This window comes from Bufo bufo, chromosome 4, assembly GCF_905171765.1.
Source record: "Bufo bufo chromosome 4, aBufBuf1.1, whole genome shotgun sequence".
NCBI classification, from domain to species: domain Eukaryota; kingdom Metazoa; phylum Chordata; class Amphibia; order Anura; family Bufonidae; genus Bufo; species Bufo bufo.
The window spans coordinates 5,506,105-5,522,186 of NC_053392.1; the positions used below are offsets into that span (position 1 = coordinate 5,506,105).

Below are 16,082 nucleotides of genomic sequence, written 5' to 3' on the forward strand. Positions count from 1 at the left end.
GAAAAGACCTAGTTTACTGCAGAAGCTCTTTCTGAATTTGCATGTAAATCTGAGATTTTGAATCTTTCTGCGGCAGGGACTGAAGGTGGTAACCCTCCTTTACTATGCTTCTCATCTAACAGCTTGCCAAAATGTTTTCACAAGCCTGGGGAAAAAAGCAGAGTGCCCCTTTTTCTCAGGCCTGGTGATCCTGCGTCTTTGTTGATTAGACTTTTTTTTAAGTTTGACTGGCTCCTACAAAGACATCCCCCAGTTATCATCAGAGTATCCCTGTCCAGGGGCAGATTGGCCATAGACCCTACAGGGAAATTTCCCGGTGGGCCGATGCCCCAGGGGGCCACTCTCCTCTCTGCTGCTGACCGGGTACCTAATGAGGTCTCAACAGTAATTAATGCTGTGAGAATCAGGTACTCGGGTCCCCAGCCAGCGACCGCACATGGCCTCCTGAAATCATCTGCTATGGCCCGCACCCCACCTCCTAAGCCCCCTGCTCCATAGATGACTGAAGGAGGAGGGCAGAAGATGGTAGCTATTGATGGCCACCACAGAGGGACAGCTTTTGAGGCAGTATATTGTGCTACATTGTGTTATTTAGTTCTGCTGGGAAGGTATTTTGCACTATGGTATTGTTGATCCCGTCTACTCGTGTTGTCCCGTCTTCTGTTCATTTGGACCTGCCTACAACATGGGGCCACGTTGTTTTTTTTTCCAGGGCTACTTTAAGTTCCCAGTCCGCCCTTGTCCTTGTCTTCTGAAGAATAGTTCATAGTCAGAAGAGGAAATTGAGTTCCTCATCAGAGGAGGCAGAGTCGGATACAGTAATAGAAGCTGCCAACTTCCCAGATAATGTGGAAGATTCTATCAAAAGCTTTAAAAGAAGTAGATACTTCCATCCTAATCACATCTAATGTTCTCACTGAGAGATGGGGATTCTTCCTCCATAACCTTATCCACTCACTGCTTATACAATGATGTAAGCCATGCGGGGGCAGGTTTCTTGAGGAACACTCTCTCCCCTTGGTCTTAGCTCTACAACAAAATAAGAGCATTTCAGGTAACCCATGAAGTATATAAACCACAGGGAATATCTCCCCTTTTAAACTTCAGCTCGCTCAGCCCTCTCCTCATACATATCATATCCTACAGCAACCCTAAACATCCAGCCAGAGCTACAATGAAAGGGTTTAGTCTTGTCTGTGACAAGACTTGAGAATTGCTGTTCACAGACACTTCTACAGAGAAACCTCACACAGACTTGTACTTTGTGTTGGTCGATCACATAAAAAATACATTTAAAGACTATGTATGGGGAAAAAATTTTTATGATTACATTTTACTCATTTGGGGCTAAAATAATTTTTTCAATTGGTCTTTAGTAAAAATATTGAGCCGTTCTGTCACAAAGGGTTAACTGTTCTTCTAGCTGTGTGACTGGTACTTGTGCTGGTCATCTAATAATCCTGATATCTAAATAACTAAGCCCTGTATTACACCAACAGATTATCTGACCAATATCTGTCCAATGAGACCAATAGTTGGTGTGTATAACAAAAGATCTGTGTGTGTAATAGGCCATCTGACCAATGAATGGTCAGAAAATCTGTCAGATAATCTGTTGGTGTAATACAGGACGTAGAGGCTATCAGTAAGATAAGTACTGATCTATAATGAGGGTCTATAATGTCAGAGATAAGGAGCCTGTCACCTCCCTGCCTGATGGAGCAGAGAGAAAATTAATATCCTGCCAGTAGAGCATCTCAGCTCTGTACAGAGAAAAGGACTCCATATTTTAAATAAACCAAAAAAAAATATTTTTAGCACAAGTACAATATGCCCCCAAAGGTGTCCATAGCCTTTAAGTTTCATTCATAATAACAGCCATTACTACAAGTCTCCAGCCTTTATAGTGTAGAAGTAAGGTCATCTATAACACCCGGCATCTGATGACACCTACCTGAGGTATAACAGCCATTACTACAGGTCTCCGGTGCCTTTACTAGTATAAAACCATTAGCCTGCTATTTCAAGTCACTGCCTGGAGTGCTCATTAACTGAAGCTCTAAGGTGGAGCCTCACGAGAAAAAAAAAAACTCCCGATTCCCTTCCTCCATTCATTATTCCATACCTGTGGTCATATGGACTGGAATGTCCTCCTCCACCTCACTTTTACACTGGGGATCGCCCATCATCCGTTCTTCTCCATTCTCCAATTTAATATCAGTCAGATCTTCCCCCTGATTTGTCATCTGTAACAATTCAAGACAATACAGCAGACAGGTGGGAAATCTAACAGATCCACATAAGAGACCCCCATAATCTATGACCCCTCTATGACTGCAGGACCCCCCTATATAGATGTGTATAGGGCTCAGCTCCATCTACCTGATGGTTCTCCGGGAGCTTCTCCTCTGGACAGTCCTGGGAATACAAAGGACGGGGACATCTCTCGGGGGGATTTCCTTCTACGAGTCCATCTGTAGGAAACACACAGAAACAAGAGAGATTATTACATGTGATGGAGATGGGAGTAGTATCCAGGTGACCCATGACAGCCCCCCTCCTTACCCTGCTGATCGCCCCATAAATCAGTCTCCTCTTCTTCTTCATCTTTAACCTCAGCCTTAATATCCATCAGATTTTCATCCTAAACAAGAGAAATGTAAAATGATCTTTGGTTCAGTCCTTTTCTGGTCAGATTCTGGGGAGACTTCAGCTCCATCTACCTGATGGTTCTCTGGGAGCTTCTCCTCTGGACAGTCCTGGGAATACAGAGGACGGGGACATCTCTCGGGGGGACTTCTCCTCCTGGAGTCAGAACCTATAGGAGTTAACACACAGACTGAATACAATACTGAGCGCTGAACAGAGAGCAGGAACCTGCGGGTGGATTAGGGTGGAGTTCACCCCGCTGCCCTCCGAGTGTTCTGATGACTGGGGTGTGGCAGTCAGCAGCCTGGAAGTCTATGGGCAGCCAGCAGCAGTTTATGAGCCACAGATTCACCAGCCTTTCTATGGTTTCCAGGGGAATTTCTAACCCTTCAGTTTTCTGCTTCTAATAGAAAAGAAAAATCCTTGGAAAGTGTGACCCCCATATATAGTAATGTCATCTATAACACCCGACATCTGATGACACCTACCTGAGGTATAACAGCCATTACTACATGTCTCCAGCCTTTATAGTGTAGTAGTAATGTCATCTATAACACCCGACATCTGATGACACCTACCTGAGGTATAGCAGCCATTACTACATGTCTCCGGCCTTTATAGTGTAGAAGAAATGTCATCTATAACACCCGACATCTGATGTCACCTACCTGAGGTATAACAGTCATTACTACATGTCTCCAGCCTTTATAGTGTAGTAGTAATGTCATCTATAACACCCGGCATCTGATGCCACCTACCTGAGGAATAACAGCCATTACTACATGTCTCCAGCCTTTATAGTGTAGAAGTAATGTCATCTATAACACCCGGCATCTGATGTCACCTACCTGAGGTATAACAGCCATTACTACATGTCTCCAGCCTTTATAGTGTAGTAGTAATGTCATCTATAACACCCGGCATCTGATGTCACCTACCTGAGGTATAACAGTCATTACTACATGTCTCCGGTGCCTTTATAGTGTAGAAGTAATGTCATCTATAAATGTAACGATGCCTGGCACACTAATCTACTCATGTACGGGTTTGGTTATAATCCCAGATTCTACAAAATATGGTCTATTTGAATATATATATTAGGTTTGGTCCGATATACCATTTTGATTTGGTTTCTAGATCATAAAAAAGTATTGCGATACTCTATACCATTCGATACCACGCAAAAAAAATAAAAACACCAAAAAAGCCACGTGCATTCCGCATTTAGAAAAAATAGCGAATCATGAGGTTTTTTTTTATTATTATTTTTTCAGTTACGGCGTTCACTGCATAGGGCATTTTTATTATATTTTAATAGTTTGGACTTTTCGGATGTGGCGATATGTGATATGTTTATTTATTTATTGTTTATATGTAAAATTGGGAAAAGGGGTGATTTATACTTCATATTTTTTTTTTTTAATACTTTTTATTTAATAACTATTAGCCCCCTTAGGGGTAGAACCTGGGATCTTTCCATCCCTTGTCCTATGCACCCTGATAGATCTCTATTAGGCCTCTTTCACACGGGCATCGCAGGTGAGGGCCGGATGCGTTCAGGTTGCATTGCGGCAAACCCGCGCAAGTAGGCACGGAATTTCAGTCAGTTTTGACTGCGATCGAGTTCAGTTGTTCAGTTTTTCCCGTGCGAGTGCAATGCAATTGCACCGCATCCGCACTTGCTTGTGATTTTCGCGCGGCCCCATTCATTTCTCTGGGGCCTGCTTGAAATGAAAAACGCTGAATATAGAACATGCTGCGATTTTCACGCAACGCACAAGTGATGTGTGAAAAACATCCCTCATGTGCACAGCCCCATTGAAGTGAATAGGTCCGGATTCAGTGCGGCTTCAGTAGCGTCCTGGCTGCCATGGTAAGCGATCGGAGGCCCGGGATTACACTGCTGGGGCTCCGATCAGAAGATGCCACTGCACCACCAATGAGAAGGAGGGGAGGGGTCCCTGTGGCCACTGCCACCAATGTTTTTAAATAACAAGGGGAGGGGCGCACTGCACCCTCAATGATTTTGGCTCTATACACCACCACAATGGATTTGATATGAAATGAACAAGATGTGCTTTACCTGCAGACTGTCAGCTTTAATTTGAGGGTATTTACATCCAAATCAGGTGAACGGTGCAGGAATTACAACAGTTTGCATACCAAAAGTAATGGGACAATTGGCTTCTCAGCTGTTCCATGGTCAGGTGTGTGTTATTGTAATTGGGATAATGAGGGAATAAGCAGATAAAAGGTCCAGAGTTAATTTCAAATGGGCTATTTGCATTTGGAATATGTTGCTGTCAACTCTCAAGATAAGATCCAAAGAGCTGTCACTATCAGTGAAGCAAGCCATCATTAGGCTCCATTCACACGTCCGCAAATGGGTCCGCATCCGTTCCGCAATTTTGCGGGACGGGTGCGGACCCATTCATTTTCTATGGGGACGGAATGGATGCGGACAGCACACAGTGTGCTATCCGCATTTGCGGAGTGCGGCCCCTATCTTCGGGTCCGCAGCTCCGCAAAAGATAGAACATGTCCTATTCTTGTCCGCAGCTTGGACAAGAATAGGCATTTCTATAGGGGTGCCGGGTGGGTGCGTTGCGGATCCGCAATTTGCAGGTCCGCAACACACCACGGACGTGTGAATGGAGCCTTAGGCTGAAAAAACTAAATAAACCCATCGGAGAGATAGCAAAAACATTAGGCGTGGCCAAAACTGTTTGGAATATTCTTAAAAAGAAGGAACGCACCGGTGAGCTCAGCAACACCAAAAGACCCGGAAGACCACGGAAAACAACTGTGGTGGATGACCGAAGAATTTTTTCCCTGGTGAAGAAAACCCCCTTCACAACAGTTGGCCAGATCAAGAACACTCTCCAGGAGGTCTAGGTGTATGTGTGTCAAAGTCAACAATCAAGAGAAGACTTCACCAGAGTGAATACAGAGGGTTCACCAAAAGATGGAAACCATTGGTGAGCCTCAAAAACAGGAAGGCAGATTAGAGTTTGCCAAACGACATCTAAAAAAGCCTTCACAGTTCTGGAACAACATCCTATGGACAGATGAGACCAAGATCAACTTGTACCAGAGTGATGGGAAGAGAAGAGTATGGAGAAGGAAAGGAACTGCTCATGATCCTAAGCATACCACCTCATCAGTGAAGCATGGTGGTGGTAGTGTCATGGCGTGGGCATGTATGGCTGCCAATGGAACTGGTTCTCTTGTATTTATTGAGGATTTGACTGCGGACAAAAGCAGCAGGATGAATTCTGAAGTGTTTCGGGCAATATTATCTGCTCATATTCAGCCAAATGCTTCAGAACTCATTGGACGGCGCTTCACAGTGCAGATGGACAATGACCCAAAGCATACATTTTAAGGGAAAGAAGTAGAATGTTCTGCAATGGCCAAGTCAATCACCGGACCTGAATCCGATTGAGCATGAATTTCACTTGGTGAAGACAAAACTGAAGGGGAAAATGCCCCAAGAACAAGCAGGAACTGAAGACAGTTGCAGTAGAGGCCTGGCAGAGCGTCACCAGGGATGAGACCCAGCGTCTGGTGATGTCTATGCGTTCCAGACTTCAGGCTGTAATTGACTGCAAAGAATTTGCAACCTAGTATTAAAAAGTGAAAGTTTAGGGGGGCACATGCGCGAGGCTCACGAGAAGGACATGCTTTAGTGAGCTCCGCACCGCATGTCTATATGTATGTGTGTATACCTCTGAGAATTATTGTTTTTCTGTGTAACTCTGTTCAAGAACAACCTCTGCAAGTCTTCGTATCTAATTAAGCTCTAAAACCAAATAAATGTTTTTTTGAAACATAAAAAGTGAAAGTTTGATTTATGATTATTATTCTGTCCCATTACTTTTGGTCCCTTAACAAGTGGGAGGCACATATGTAACTGCTGTAATTCCTGCACCGTTCACCTGATTTGGATGTAAATACCCTCAAATTACAGCTGACAGTCTGCAGGTAAAGCACATCTTGTCCGTTTCATTTCACATCCATTGTGGTGGTGTATAGAGCCAGAAATGTTAGAATTGTGTCCATGTCCCAATATTCATGGACCCGTCTGTATGTACACATACCAGGAATATACTTGGATATAACGAAAGTACAAGATTATATTTTACTTCCTATTTCTCAAAAACAATAACATGTAGGATATAACACGTCATGATACAAATAACTCTCTATTCATTGGGAAAAGAAACAAATCTCTGGACAATCTCCTTGTTTCTTCTCTGGGCAAAGCATGAAGCCCTTTATGGTGTCCGTCTGAACCCCTCCGTTTTAGGACACAAAAAGGATTATGCACAAATTCCTAACTCTCTTGGTGATCAGACAACATAGCTCCCCCGCTAAACCAATCTGTAATGTAACAGCCATCGGCCTTCACTATCTGGACTCCTTTCTGCTCAATATTTCTGACCTACCTATCTATTTATCTATCAAATATCTACCTACCTATCTATTTATCTATCAAACATCTACCTACCGGGGGGGGGCAGAGCCTAGCGACGCATGGAGTAGGACGCACGCCGCACCAGCTCCGGCAAGAATCCTTTCTTTTATAACTATTACGGTGGCGATTTATCTTAAGATTACCTGGAGGAGCAGGGGACATATCCAGGAAGCGGTCCGGTGCAGTAAAACTTCATCATGCCTGTGAAGAGAGGCAAAACGCCGAGCCGTCAGGAGAGAGAAACCCGTTCTCAAGATGGCGCTTAGGAGGAGGAATGGCCTGACCTGAGGGCGGCGGTGAGTCAGGGAGCTGCAGCGCGGCTAGAGCGCTTCGCTCACAAGTCCCATCAGTCCCCCAGCCATGTATGGGGAGAAGGAGATGACATCCTGGCACAAGTGGAGGAAGGCTTAGGGGAGCAAGATGGGCCCTGTATAGATGACAAGCAATCCCCTGATCAGCAAGAGGGGGGGGCAAGTTCTAGCCTGTGCAGCACTGAAAAGGGTCTGCCAGTGATCACTGCCCCTGAGCCCACCCTGAAAGACGTGATGGCAGCTATTGCTAGTTGTAATGTCACCCTCCTGTCTATGAATATTAACATTGGAAGCCTAAAAGCGGATATATCCATTATCCGTCATGACCTGCATAAGGTGGCTGAACGCACCTCAGAAGTAGAGAGGAGGGTCTCGGATCTGGAAGACGGGGCTGTTACCCTACAGAGAGAGAGCCGGGCTGCATCAAAGGATATAGCGGCGCTTTATGCAAAAACTGACGACCTTGAAAACCGCTCTCGCCGCAAAAATATTAGGCTGGTGGGAATACCTGAGAAGTCTGAAGGCCCAGAGGTCACTGAATTTATTGAAAAATGGCTTGCGGAAAAATTCAGTGATAGAGGACTCTCTGCACTTTATGCGGTTGAACGAGCACATAGGGTCCCCACCAGGCCCTTGCCGCCAGGGCGTCCGCCACGCCCAATACTTGCTAAAATCCTGCACTATCGCGACAGGGACACTATACTGAGGGCTGCGAGGTCTCATCCTGATTTAAAAATTAATGGGGTTCAGGTGTCTCTGTTCCCAGATTATTCGTCGGATGTACAAAAGAAGAGCTCGCTTTGTGGAGATTAAACGGAGGCTGAGAGAATTGCAAGTACAGTACTCCATGATGTTCCCGGCAAGGCTCGGGGTGGTGGCGTTTGGATCCGCTGTGTTCTTTGAGGACTCGGATGCTGCGGTCAAGTGGCTGGATCAAAATGAGCGTCGCCTTAGGATCCCATCAACTGACACCTGAGACTGATGGACATTCCTGTTCCTGAATGGAGTTTTGATGTCCCCTGGACTGTCCACCCACCAGTGTGGACATTTTACTTCTGTCTTTAGCCGGTTGCTGGAGACACTTTGTGGGTAGAGCATACGCCCTCGGTTGCTCCCCACCTTCTCAATGTGCCTGCGTATGGTATCTTGCTGGATGCTGTGCTGCTTTAGGCGCTGTTGGGCCAGGTTCACATTTTTGGCCCCGGGTTCACTATTGAATCTAATTATGCTGCATATGTTTATGGTGTGGGGTGGGATAGTTGGGTGGGGGGAGGGAGGGGGGAAGGGGTTAGTGGGGGCTAATACTGTCATAGGTGCTATTGATAGCAATTCTAAAATGCTGAAACGTACAGTCCTTTTATACCTTGATGGGGGAAATGGAGAAGGGATGGGAGACTGTATTCTGGTGATTAACATTGTTTTTCCTTGCAGCTGCTGGGAGGTGGAGATGTGTGGATCTCAATTGTACTTTTATTTTTGTATGCATTCTTATGGGACCTGTTACAAGAATACTTAGCTGGAATGTGAGGGGAATGGCGGATGCTACGAAGAGACACGGTCTGTTCCGTTACCTATCTAGATATCAGCCGGCAATAATATGCTTGCAAGAAACGCATATGACCAAACAATCTACACATGTTCTGCAAAAGCCGTGGTTGGGTTATTCGGTGCATTCCGTCTTCTCCTCGCATTCCAGGGGGGTTAGTATCCTAGTTCATAAGAATATCATATTTGAATGCCTCAGGGTATGTGTGGATGAAGAGGGAAGGTTTATAGGAATGCATTGTGTGGGCCAAGGGATGAGAATGGCATTGGCGACCATCTATATACCCCCACCATTTTCCTCGGTGCCTTTAAGGAAGCTTATGGAGTTTATGGCAGAATTTTCTGAACTTCCAATGTTAATAGTGGGAGATTTTAATAATGTACTTGACAGTTCGCTTGATAGATGCCAGATCACACCTAGCGGTAGTAATACGGGTGAAACCCCGTTTGCAAGAATAATGAGGGAAGTAGGTCTGATGGATGTATGGAGAGAGACCCACCCCCTAGACAGGAAGTACTCGTGTTGCTCCTCGACTTATGGCTCCCTGTTGCGCATAGATCTGGGTCTGGTGAATGCTCATATGTTTCCGTTTGTACAGAACTCAGAGTATCTGGCCAGGACCTTATCAGACCACTCCATATTTAGTATCGCCCTTGATATTTCTGAGACAGCCAGGCCGGGGGTTAGATACTGGCGATTAAATGCCTTTTGATTAAAACTGATGGGTGACCCATCCGATATGCTTCAATCCCTTAGGGAATATTTTTGTATAAATGAGGGGACTGCGTCTCCGATAGTCGTTTGGGAAGCGATGAAGGCCTTCCTCAGGGGCTCCCTTATCAAAACAGTCAGTCGGATTAAATCTAGAGAGCTTGATCTGCAGAAACATAACATGAAGCTAGCGGAGGAAGCCTTTGTGTTGAATCCATCTAACCTAACAAGCAATGCCTTAAAGACTAGGCAGGAGGAGCTGAGGTGTCACCTCTTGGAAGTAGCAGAGAGGAAACGACTGTTTTACAAGCAGCAGTTTTTTACTGAAGGTGAGCGTGTAGGCCATATGCTCTCTGTTATCGCAAAGGCTCAGCAAGGGTCACAATGTATATCTGGCCTGTTAGATGCTGGTGGCGTCCTGAGGCGTGACACTGACAACATTTTGAATATACTGAATAATTTTTATTCCTCTCTGTATACTTCTAAAGGTGACATGTTCGGATGAGGAGATCGACGCCTTTTTGACTACATTGAATCTCCCCAAGTTGTCCAGGGAAGACAGTATGCGGTTAGAGGAGCCGATTGAGTTAGAAGAATTGAGGGCGGCGCTAGCTGCTATGGCTAACGACAAGGCTCCGGGTTTAGATGGGCTCCCGGCGGAAGTATATAAGTCCTTTGCGGAAGTGTTGATCCCAGAACTTCTGAAGGTATTCAATTATTCCAAGGAGAGGGGGGTGCAGCCTCCGTCTATGCAGGAGGCGTTAATAGTAGTCATTCCTAAGCCGGACAAGGATCACTCTCTCCCTGACTCATATAGACCAATATCGTTACTCTCCACTGATGTTAAGTTGCTTGCAAAGGTCTTGGCCATACGTCTGTCTAAGGTGATTTTGTCTATCATACACTCTGACCAGACCGGCTTCATGCCTCAGAAATCAACGTCAATTAATATTAGAAGAGAGTGTTTGCCAGTATTCAACTTCCAGCTGAAAATGTTGGAGATAGAGCTATCCTTTCTTTAGACGCGGCCAAGGCCTTTGACGGCATTGAGTGGCGATTCCTGTGGAGAGTTATGGCATATATGGGGTTTGGAGATGAGTATATATCCTGGGTCCGGGTGCTATACTCTAATCCCAAAGCATGTGTCAGGGCAAATGGAGGGGTGTCCCCCAAGTTCTGTCTGGGCCGGGGTACTAGACAGGGGTGCCCGCTGTCGCCTCTGCTATTTGCAGTTGCGATTGAGCCGTTAGCCGCAGCGATTCGTAAGTCACTGGACATTCGGGGGTTCCAGTATGGAACAGTTAATAATAAAGTGGCGATGTATGCAGACGACACTTTGCTTTTTCTGGGGGACACTGGTCCATCTTTGGAAGCGGATATGAAAATCATTGATTGCTTCGGTGCCCTGTCGGGTCTGACTATTAACTGGAGTAAATCGGCAATTATGCTGCTTGACGGGCAAGTGCAATCGCAGACAGTGCGAGACAGAAGTATTCCATGTGTAGCGACCTTTAAGTATTTGGGTATCCATATATCCCCTAGAATCCGGGACTTTGTGCGCCTTAACTTTGACCCGCTGGTTATTAAATTTCAAAATAAAGCTAAGGCATGGTGTAAATTATACCTGTCGGTGGCAGGAAGAGCCAATATCATTAAAATGGTGTTGATGCCTCAGCTACTCTATATTCTACATAACTCCCCAGTCTGGCTGTCAAAGTCCAAATTTGATCCAATCAATGCTACTTTCAGGGAGCTCATATGGCGGAAGGGGCAACCGAGAATTAAGCTCGAAACGTTGCAATATCCTAAGACGGAAGGGAGCCTTGCAGTGCCAAACCCCTGAGTGTACTTCCTGGCTGCACAGTGCCAACATTTTAAAGGGTGGATAGAACTGGAGTCGAGTGAGGTGTCTTGTCAGATGTTTACTCATTGCTTGTCATCTAATGACCTTTTGCTGATCCTTGAGACTAGAGGGGCCGGGATGAATGGTCTGATGGGGGATTTGGGATACTTGATGCACTCCGTGTGGAACAGGGTTAAGCTCCTGAGGGGGGTTGTCGGCAATACGGAATATACTCCATTGTGGGACAATCCCGTGCTGCCGGAATTCCTCTCTCTGTCTGATTTTGGTGCATGGAAAAGGAAGGGTATTCTGAGGTTGGGCCACCTTCTGGAAGAAAAGAAGTTCATGTCCTTTACCAGATTTCAGGAGATGTATGAACTACTTAGAACTCACTTTTATAAGTATCTTCAGGTGAGACACGCATATAACTCCACATTTAGAGGTACGACTGTGGTGGCAGGGAGAGATGCTGCATTGCACCAGATTCTGTCCAGGGGGGCGAGGAGAGGTATGATCTCCTGTATATACAAGCTGTTGCTTGATAAGTTTCTATTGTCACATCCGCTTGTGGCTAAAGGTAAATGGGAGAAAGATGTTGGCGAACTAACTGATGACCAATGGTCTGACATACTGGAGGCGATACCTCTCTCTTCCTTGAGTGAAGGGCGTAAACTCTCGCAGCTGTTCATTGTCCATAGGGTCTACAAGACACCGTTTTTTGTTTCGCATAGGGTTTAGACCCACGGATGAATGTCCAAGGTGCTGTATGGTTTCTGCAGATTTGTTGCATATGATGTGGACGTGCGAGAGGCTAGGGAGATACTGGGAGATGGTATCTCAGACAATACAGGACGTTTACAAGGTACGGATACCGCCTGACCCTAAAGTGTGTGTGTTGGGATATGTCTCTGAATTGGCCACTAGTCAGGTGCATAAAACAGCTATAGGTAGAGTGTTAGATGTTGCTAGAAAGTTAATCGCCCTACATTGGATACAGACAGCGCCGCCAACCCTAGGCGAATTCTTAAGGCTCCATTCACACGTCCGCATCCTTTCCGCAATTTTGCGGAAAGGGTGCGGACCCATTCATTCTCTATGGCGACGGAATGTGCTGTCCGCATCCACATTTGCGGATCCGCACTTCCGCATCCGTGCTTCCGTTTCCGCAAAAAAAAAAATAGAACATGTCCTATTCTTGTCCGCAATTGCGGACAAAAACAGGCATATTCTATTATGTCGGCAATGTGCGGTCCGCAAAATGCGGAACACACATTGCCGCTTTCCGTGTTTTGCGGATCCGTGTCTTCGTGTATCCGCAAAACACATTGCGGACGTGTGAATGGAGCCTAAGTACTGTTGACACGATGTTAAGCTATGAGCGGATGGTGTACCAGAAGCGTGGATGCCCAGCAAAATTTGAAAAATTATGGGAACCGTGGCTGTCGTTTCGACGTCTGAATAGAAATATCTAATACTGTGCCTTAGTATTGTGCAGGTTTGGGTGGGGTGGGATGGGAGGGGTTGGGTTGAAATTTGATTATTACACATGGTTTGGTATCCTGTTTGTTATCAGCCTTATGGATAATATGTCTCTATGTCATCTTTGTTTGTGATATGTAAAAATGTGTATTTACATTGTAAAATGTTCAATAAAAAAGATCGGATTAAAAAAAAAAAAAAAAAAACATCTACCTACCTACCTACCTACCTATTTATCTATCAAACATCTACCTACCTATCTATTTATCCATCTAGCTATCAATCATATCTATCAAGCATCTAACTAGGGTTGTCACAATACCAAAATTTTGATATTCGATACCAGGCGAAAAAAAAAAAAAAAGCACCCCAAAAAAAAAAGCAGCGTGCATTCCGTCTAGTATCGATAAACGGCAAATCCCAGTACCGAACTGTTACCGGGGCAAAAATATAGATTGGGTATCGAAATTTCGATACCCAAAACAACCCTACATCTAACTATCAATCTATCTATCTTATAGCAATCAATTTATCTATCTATCCATCTATTATAGGCCTATCTATCATCTATCTATTTACTGGTGAGGGAGTACGTAATACAATCTACATCTAAATATCCATTCAACCATCAGGAGCTGTATGACCGCTACATGCAGTAGTAAATTAACCCTTTAAGGACCCATGACGTACATGTACGTCATTTCTTTGCGCAGCAGGGGACCGGCAGTCACTGATAGCCAGACCCCTGCTACATGCACCAGCATTAACCCTTCATGTGCCGCGGTCAGCGTTGACCGCGACACGTGCAATGTTGGGCAGGGATCGGAGCTGCCATCGGGTCCCCGTGCTGCTGTGACGGTGACCGGATGGCATGGAAGGCAGCGCGATGCCTTCCGGGGCAGAGCCTGTGAGATTCAGCCCCCTGGCTCTCACAGGCAGGAAGCTGTATGAGTAATACACACTGCATCATATACAGAAGTATTGGAACGCATTGTAAAGGGGATCAGACCCCCAAAAGTTGAAGTCCCAAAGTGGAAAAAAAAAAAAAAGCGAACACACACACAAACCACACGTCATTATCCCCAAAATGTGTAAAAAAACTGACATTAGATATCGCTGCGTCTGTATAGACCAGCTCTATAAACATATCACATGACCTAACCCCTCAGATGAACACCGTAAAAAAATAAAATTAAAAAAGTGCTAAACGAAACATTTGTTAAAGAAAAAGAAAAAGAAAACGAAAAAGAGCAACGTTGGCTGAAACAACCACTTGTTACAACCGAGGTATGCAGCAAAGCATTTGTGAAGCCACAACACGCACAACCTTGAGGCAGATGGGCTACAACAGCAGAAGACCCCACCGGGTACCACTCATCTCCACTACAAATAGGAGAAAGAGGCTACAATTTGCACGAGCTCACCAAAATTGGACTGTTGAAGACTGGAAAAATGTTGCCTGGTCTGATGAGTCTCGATTTCTGTTGAGACATTCAAATGGTAGAGTCCGAATTTGGCGTAAATAGAATGAGAACATGTATCCATCATGCCTTGTTACCACTGTGCAGGCTGGTGGTGGTGGTGTAATGGTGTGGGGGATGTTTTCTGGGCACACTTTAGGCCCCTTAGTGCCAATTGGGCATGGTTTAAATGCCACGGGCTACCTGAGCATTGTTTCTGACCATGTCCATCCCTTCATGACCACCATGTATCTATCCTCTGATGGCTACTTCCAGCAGGATAATGCACCATGTCACAAAGCTCCAATCATTTCACATTGGTTTCTTGAACATGACAATTAGTTCACTGCACTAAAATGGCCCCACAGTCACCAGATCTCAACCCAATAGAGCATCTTTGGGATGTGGTGGAACGGGAGCTTCGTGCCCTGGATGTGCATCCCTCAAATCTCCATCAACTGCAAGATGCTATCCTATCAATATGGGCCAACATTTCTAAAGAATGCTATCAGCACCTTGTTGAATCAATGCCACGTAGAATTAAGGCAGTTCTGAAGGCAAAAGGGGGTCCAACACCGTATTAGTATGGGGGTCCTAATAATTCTTTAGGTGAGTGTATATATGGCTCTCAGAATATGGAGACATTGAAAAATGATTTTTTTTTGTTTCAAAAAAGATATTATTGTGTAAAACTTAAATAAATGAGAAAAAAAAAAAGTATACATACAGTCCTGATCAAAAGTTTAAGACCACTTGAAAAATGGCAAAAAATCATATTTTACATGGTTGGATCTTAACAAGGTTCCAAGTGGAGCTTCAACATGCAACAAGAAGAAATGGGAGCGAGACAAAACATTTTTTGAGCATTCAATTTATTGAAAATAACGAATAAACTGAAACAGGCTGTTTTTCAGCTGATCAAAAGTTTAGGACCACATGCCTTTAAAAGGCCAAATCTGTGCAAAGATGTGGATTCATTGTCCTTGTCTGTCAGGTAGTCACACGTTGTGATGGCAAAGGCAAAAAAACTCTCCCTTTTTGAACGTGGTCGGGTTGTTGAACTGCATAAGCAGGGTCTCTCGCAGCGCGCCATCGCTACTGAGGTGGGACGCAGTAAGACAGTCATTTGGAATTTCTTAAATGATCCTGAGGGTTATGGAAGAAAAAAGTCAAGTGGAAGACCCAAAAAAATTTCATCAGCACTGGGCCGAAGGATCCAATTTGCTGTCCGTCAAGACACTGGACGATCCTCGACCCAAATTAAGGCCCTTACTGGTGCTGACTGCAGCCCCATAACCATCAGACGGCATCTGTGACTGAAGGGCTTAAAAAACAAAAAAAGTCTTCAAAAGACCTAGTCTCCTTGAATGCCACTGAACTGCTCGTTCGGACTTTGCAAGAGAGCACCGAATATGGGACATTCAAAGGGTGGAAGAAAGTTTTATTCTCTGATGAGAAAAAATGTAACCTTGATGGTCCTGATGGTTTCCAACGTTACTGGCATGACAAGCAGATCCCACCTGAGATGTTTTCTACGCGCCACAGTGGAGGGGGCGCCATAATGGTCTGGGGTGCTTTTTCCTTCAGTGCAACAATGGAGCTTCAG

The 16,082-nt window shown here is 45.0% G+C and overlaps 1 protein-coding gene across 1 annotated transcript in view; it reads right to left on the bottom strand.

Annotated features, from left to right (window-relative positions):
• LOC120998318 (gastrula zinc finger protein XlCGF26.1-like) overlaps positions 1–2,246 on the bottom strand; it is a 30,137-nt gene extending 27,891 nt beyond the window's left edge. Inside the window, exon 1 of the mRNA XM_040428978.1 lies at positions 2,126–2,246. Within this exon, the coding sequence (XP_040284912.1) occupies positions 2,126–2,246 (121 nt within the window). The remainder of the gene's footprint in view (positions 1–2,125) is intronic.
• Positions 2,247–16,082: the final 13,836 nt, after the last annotated feature.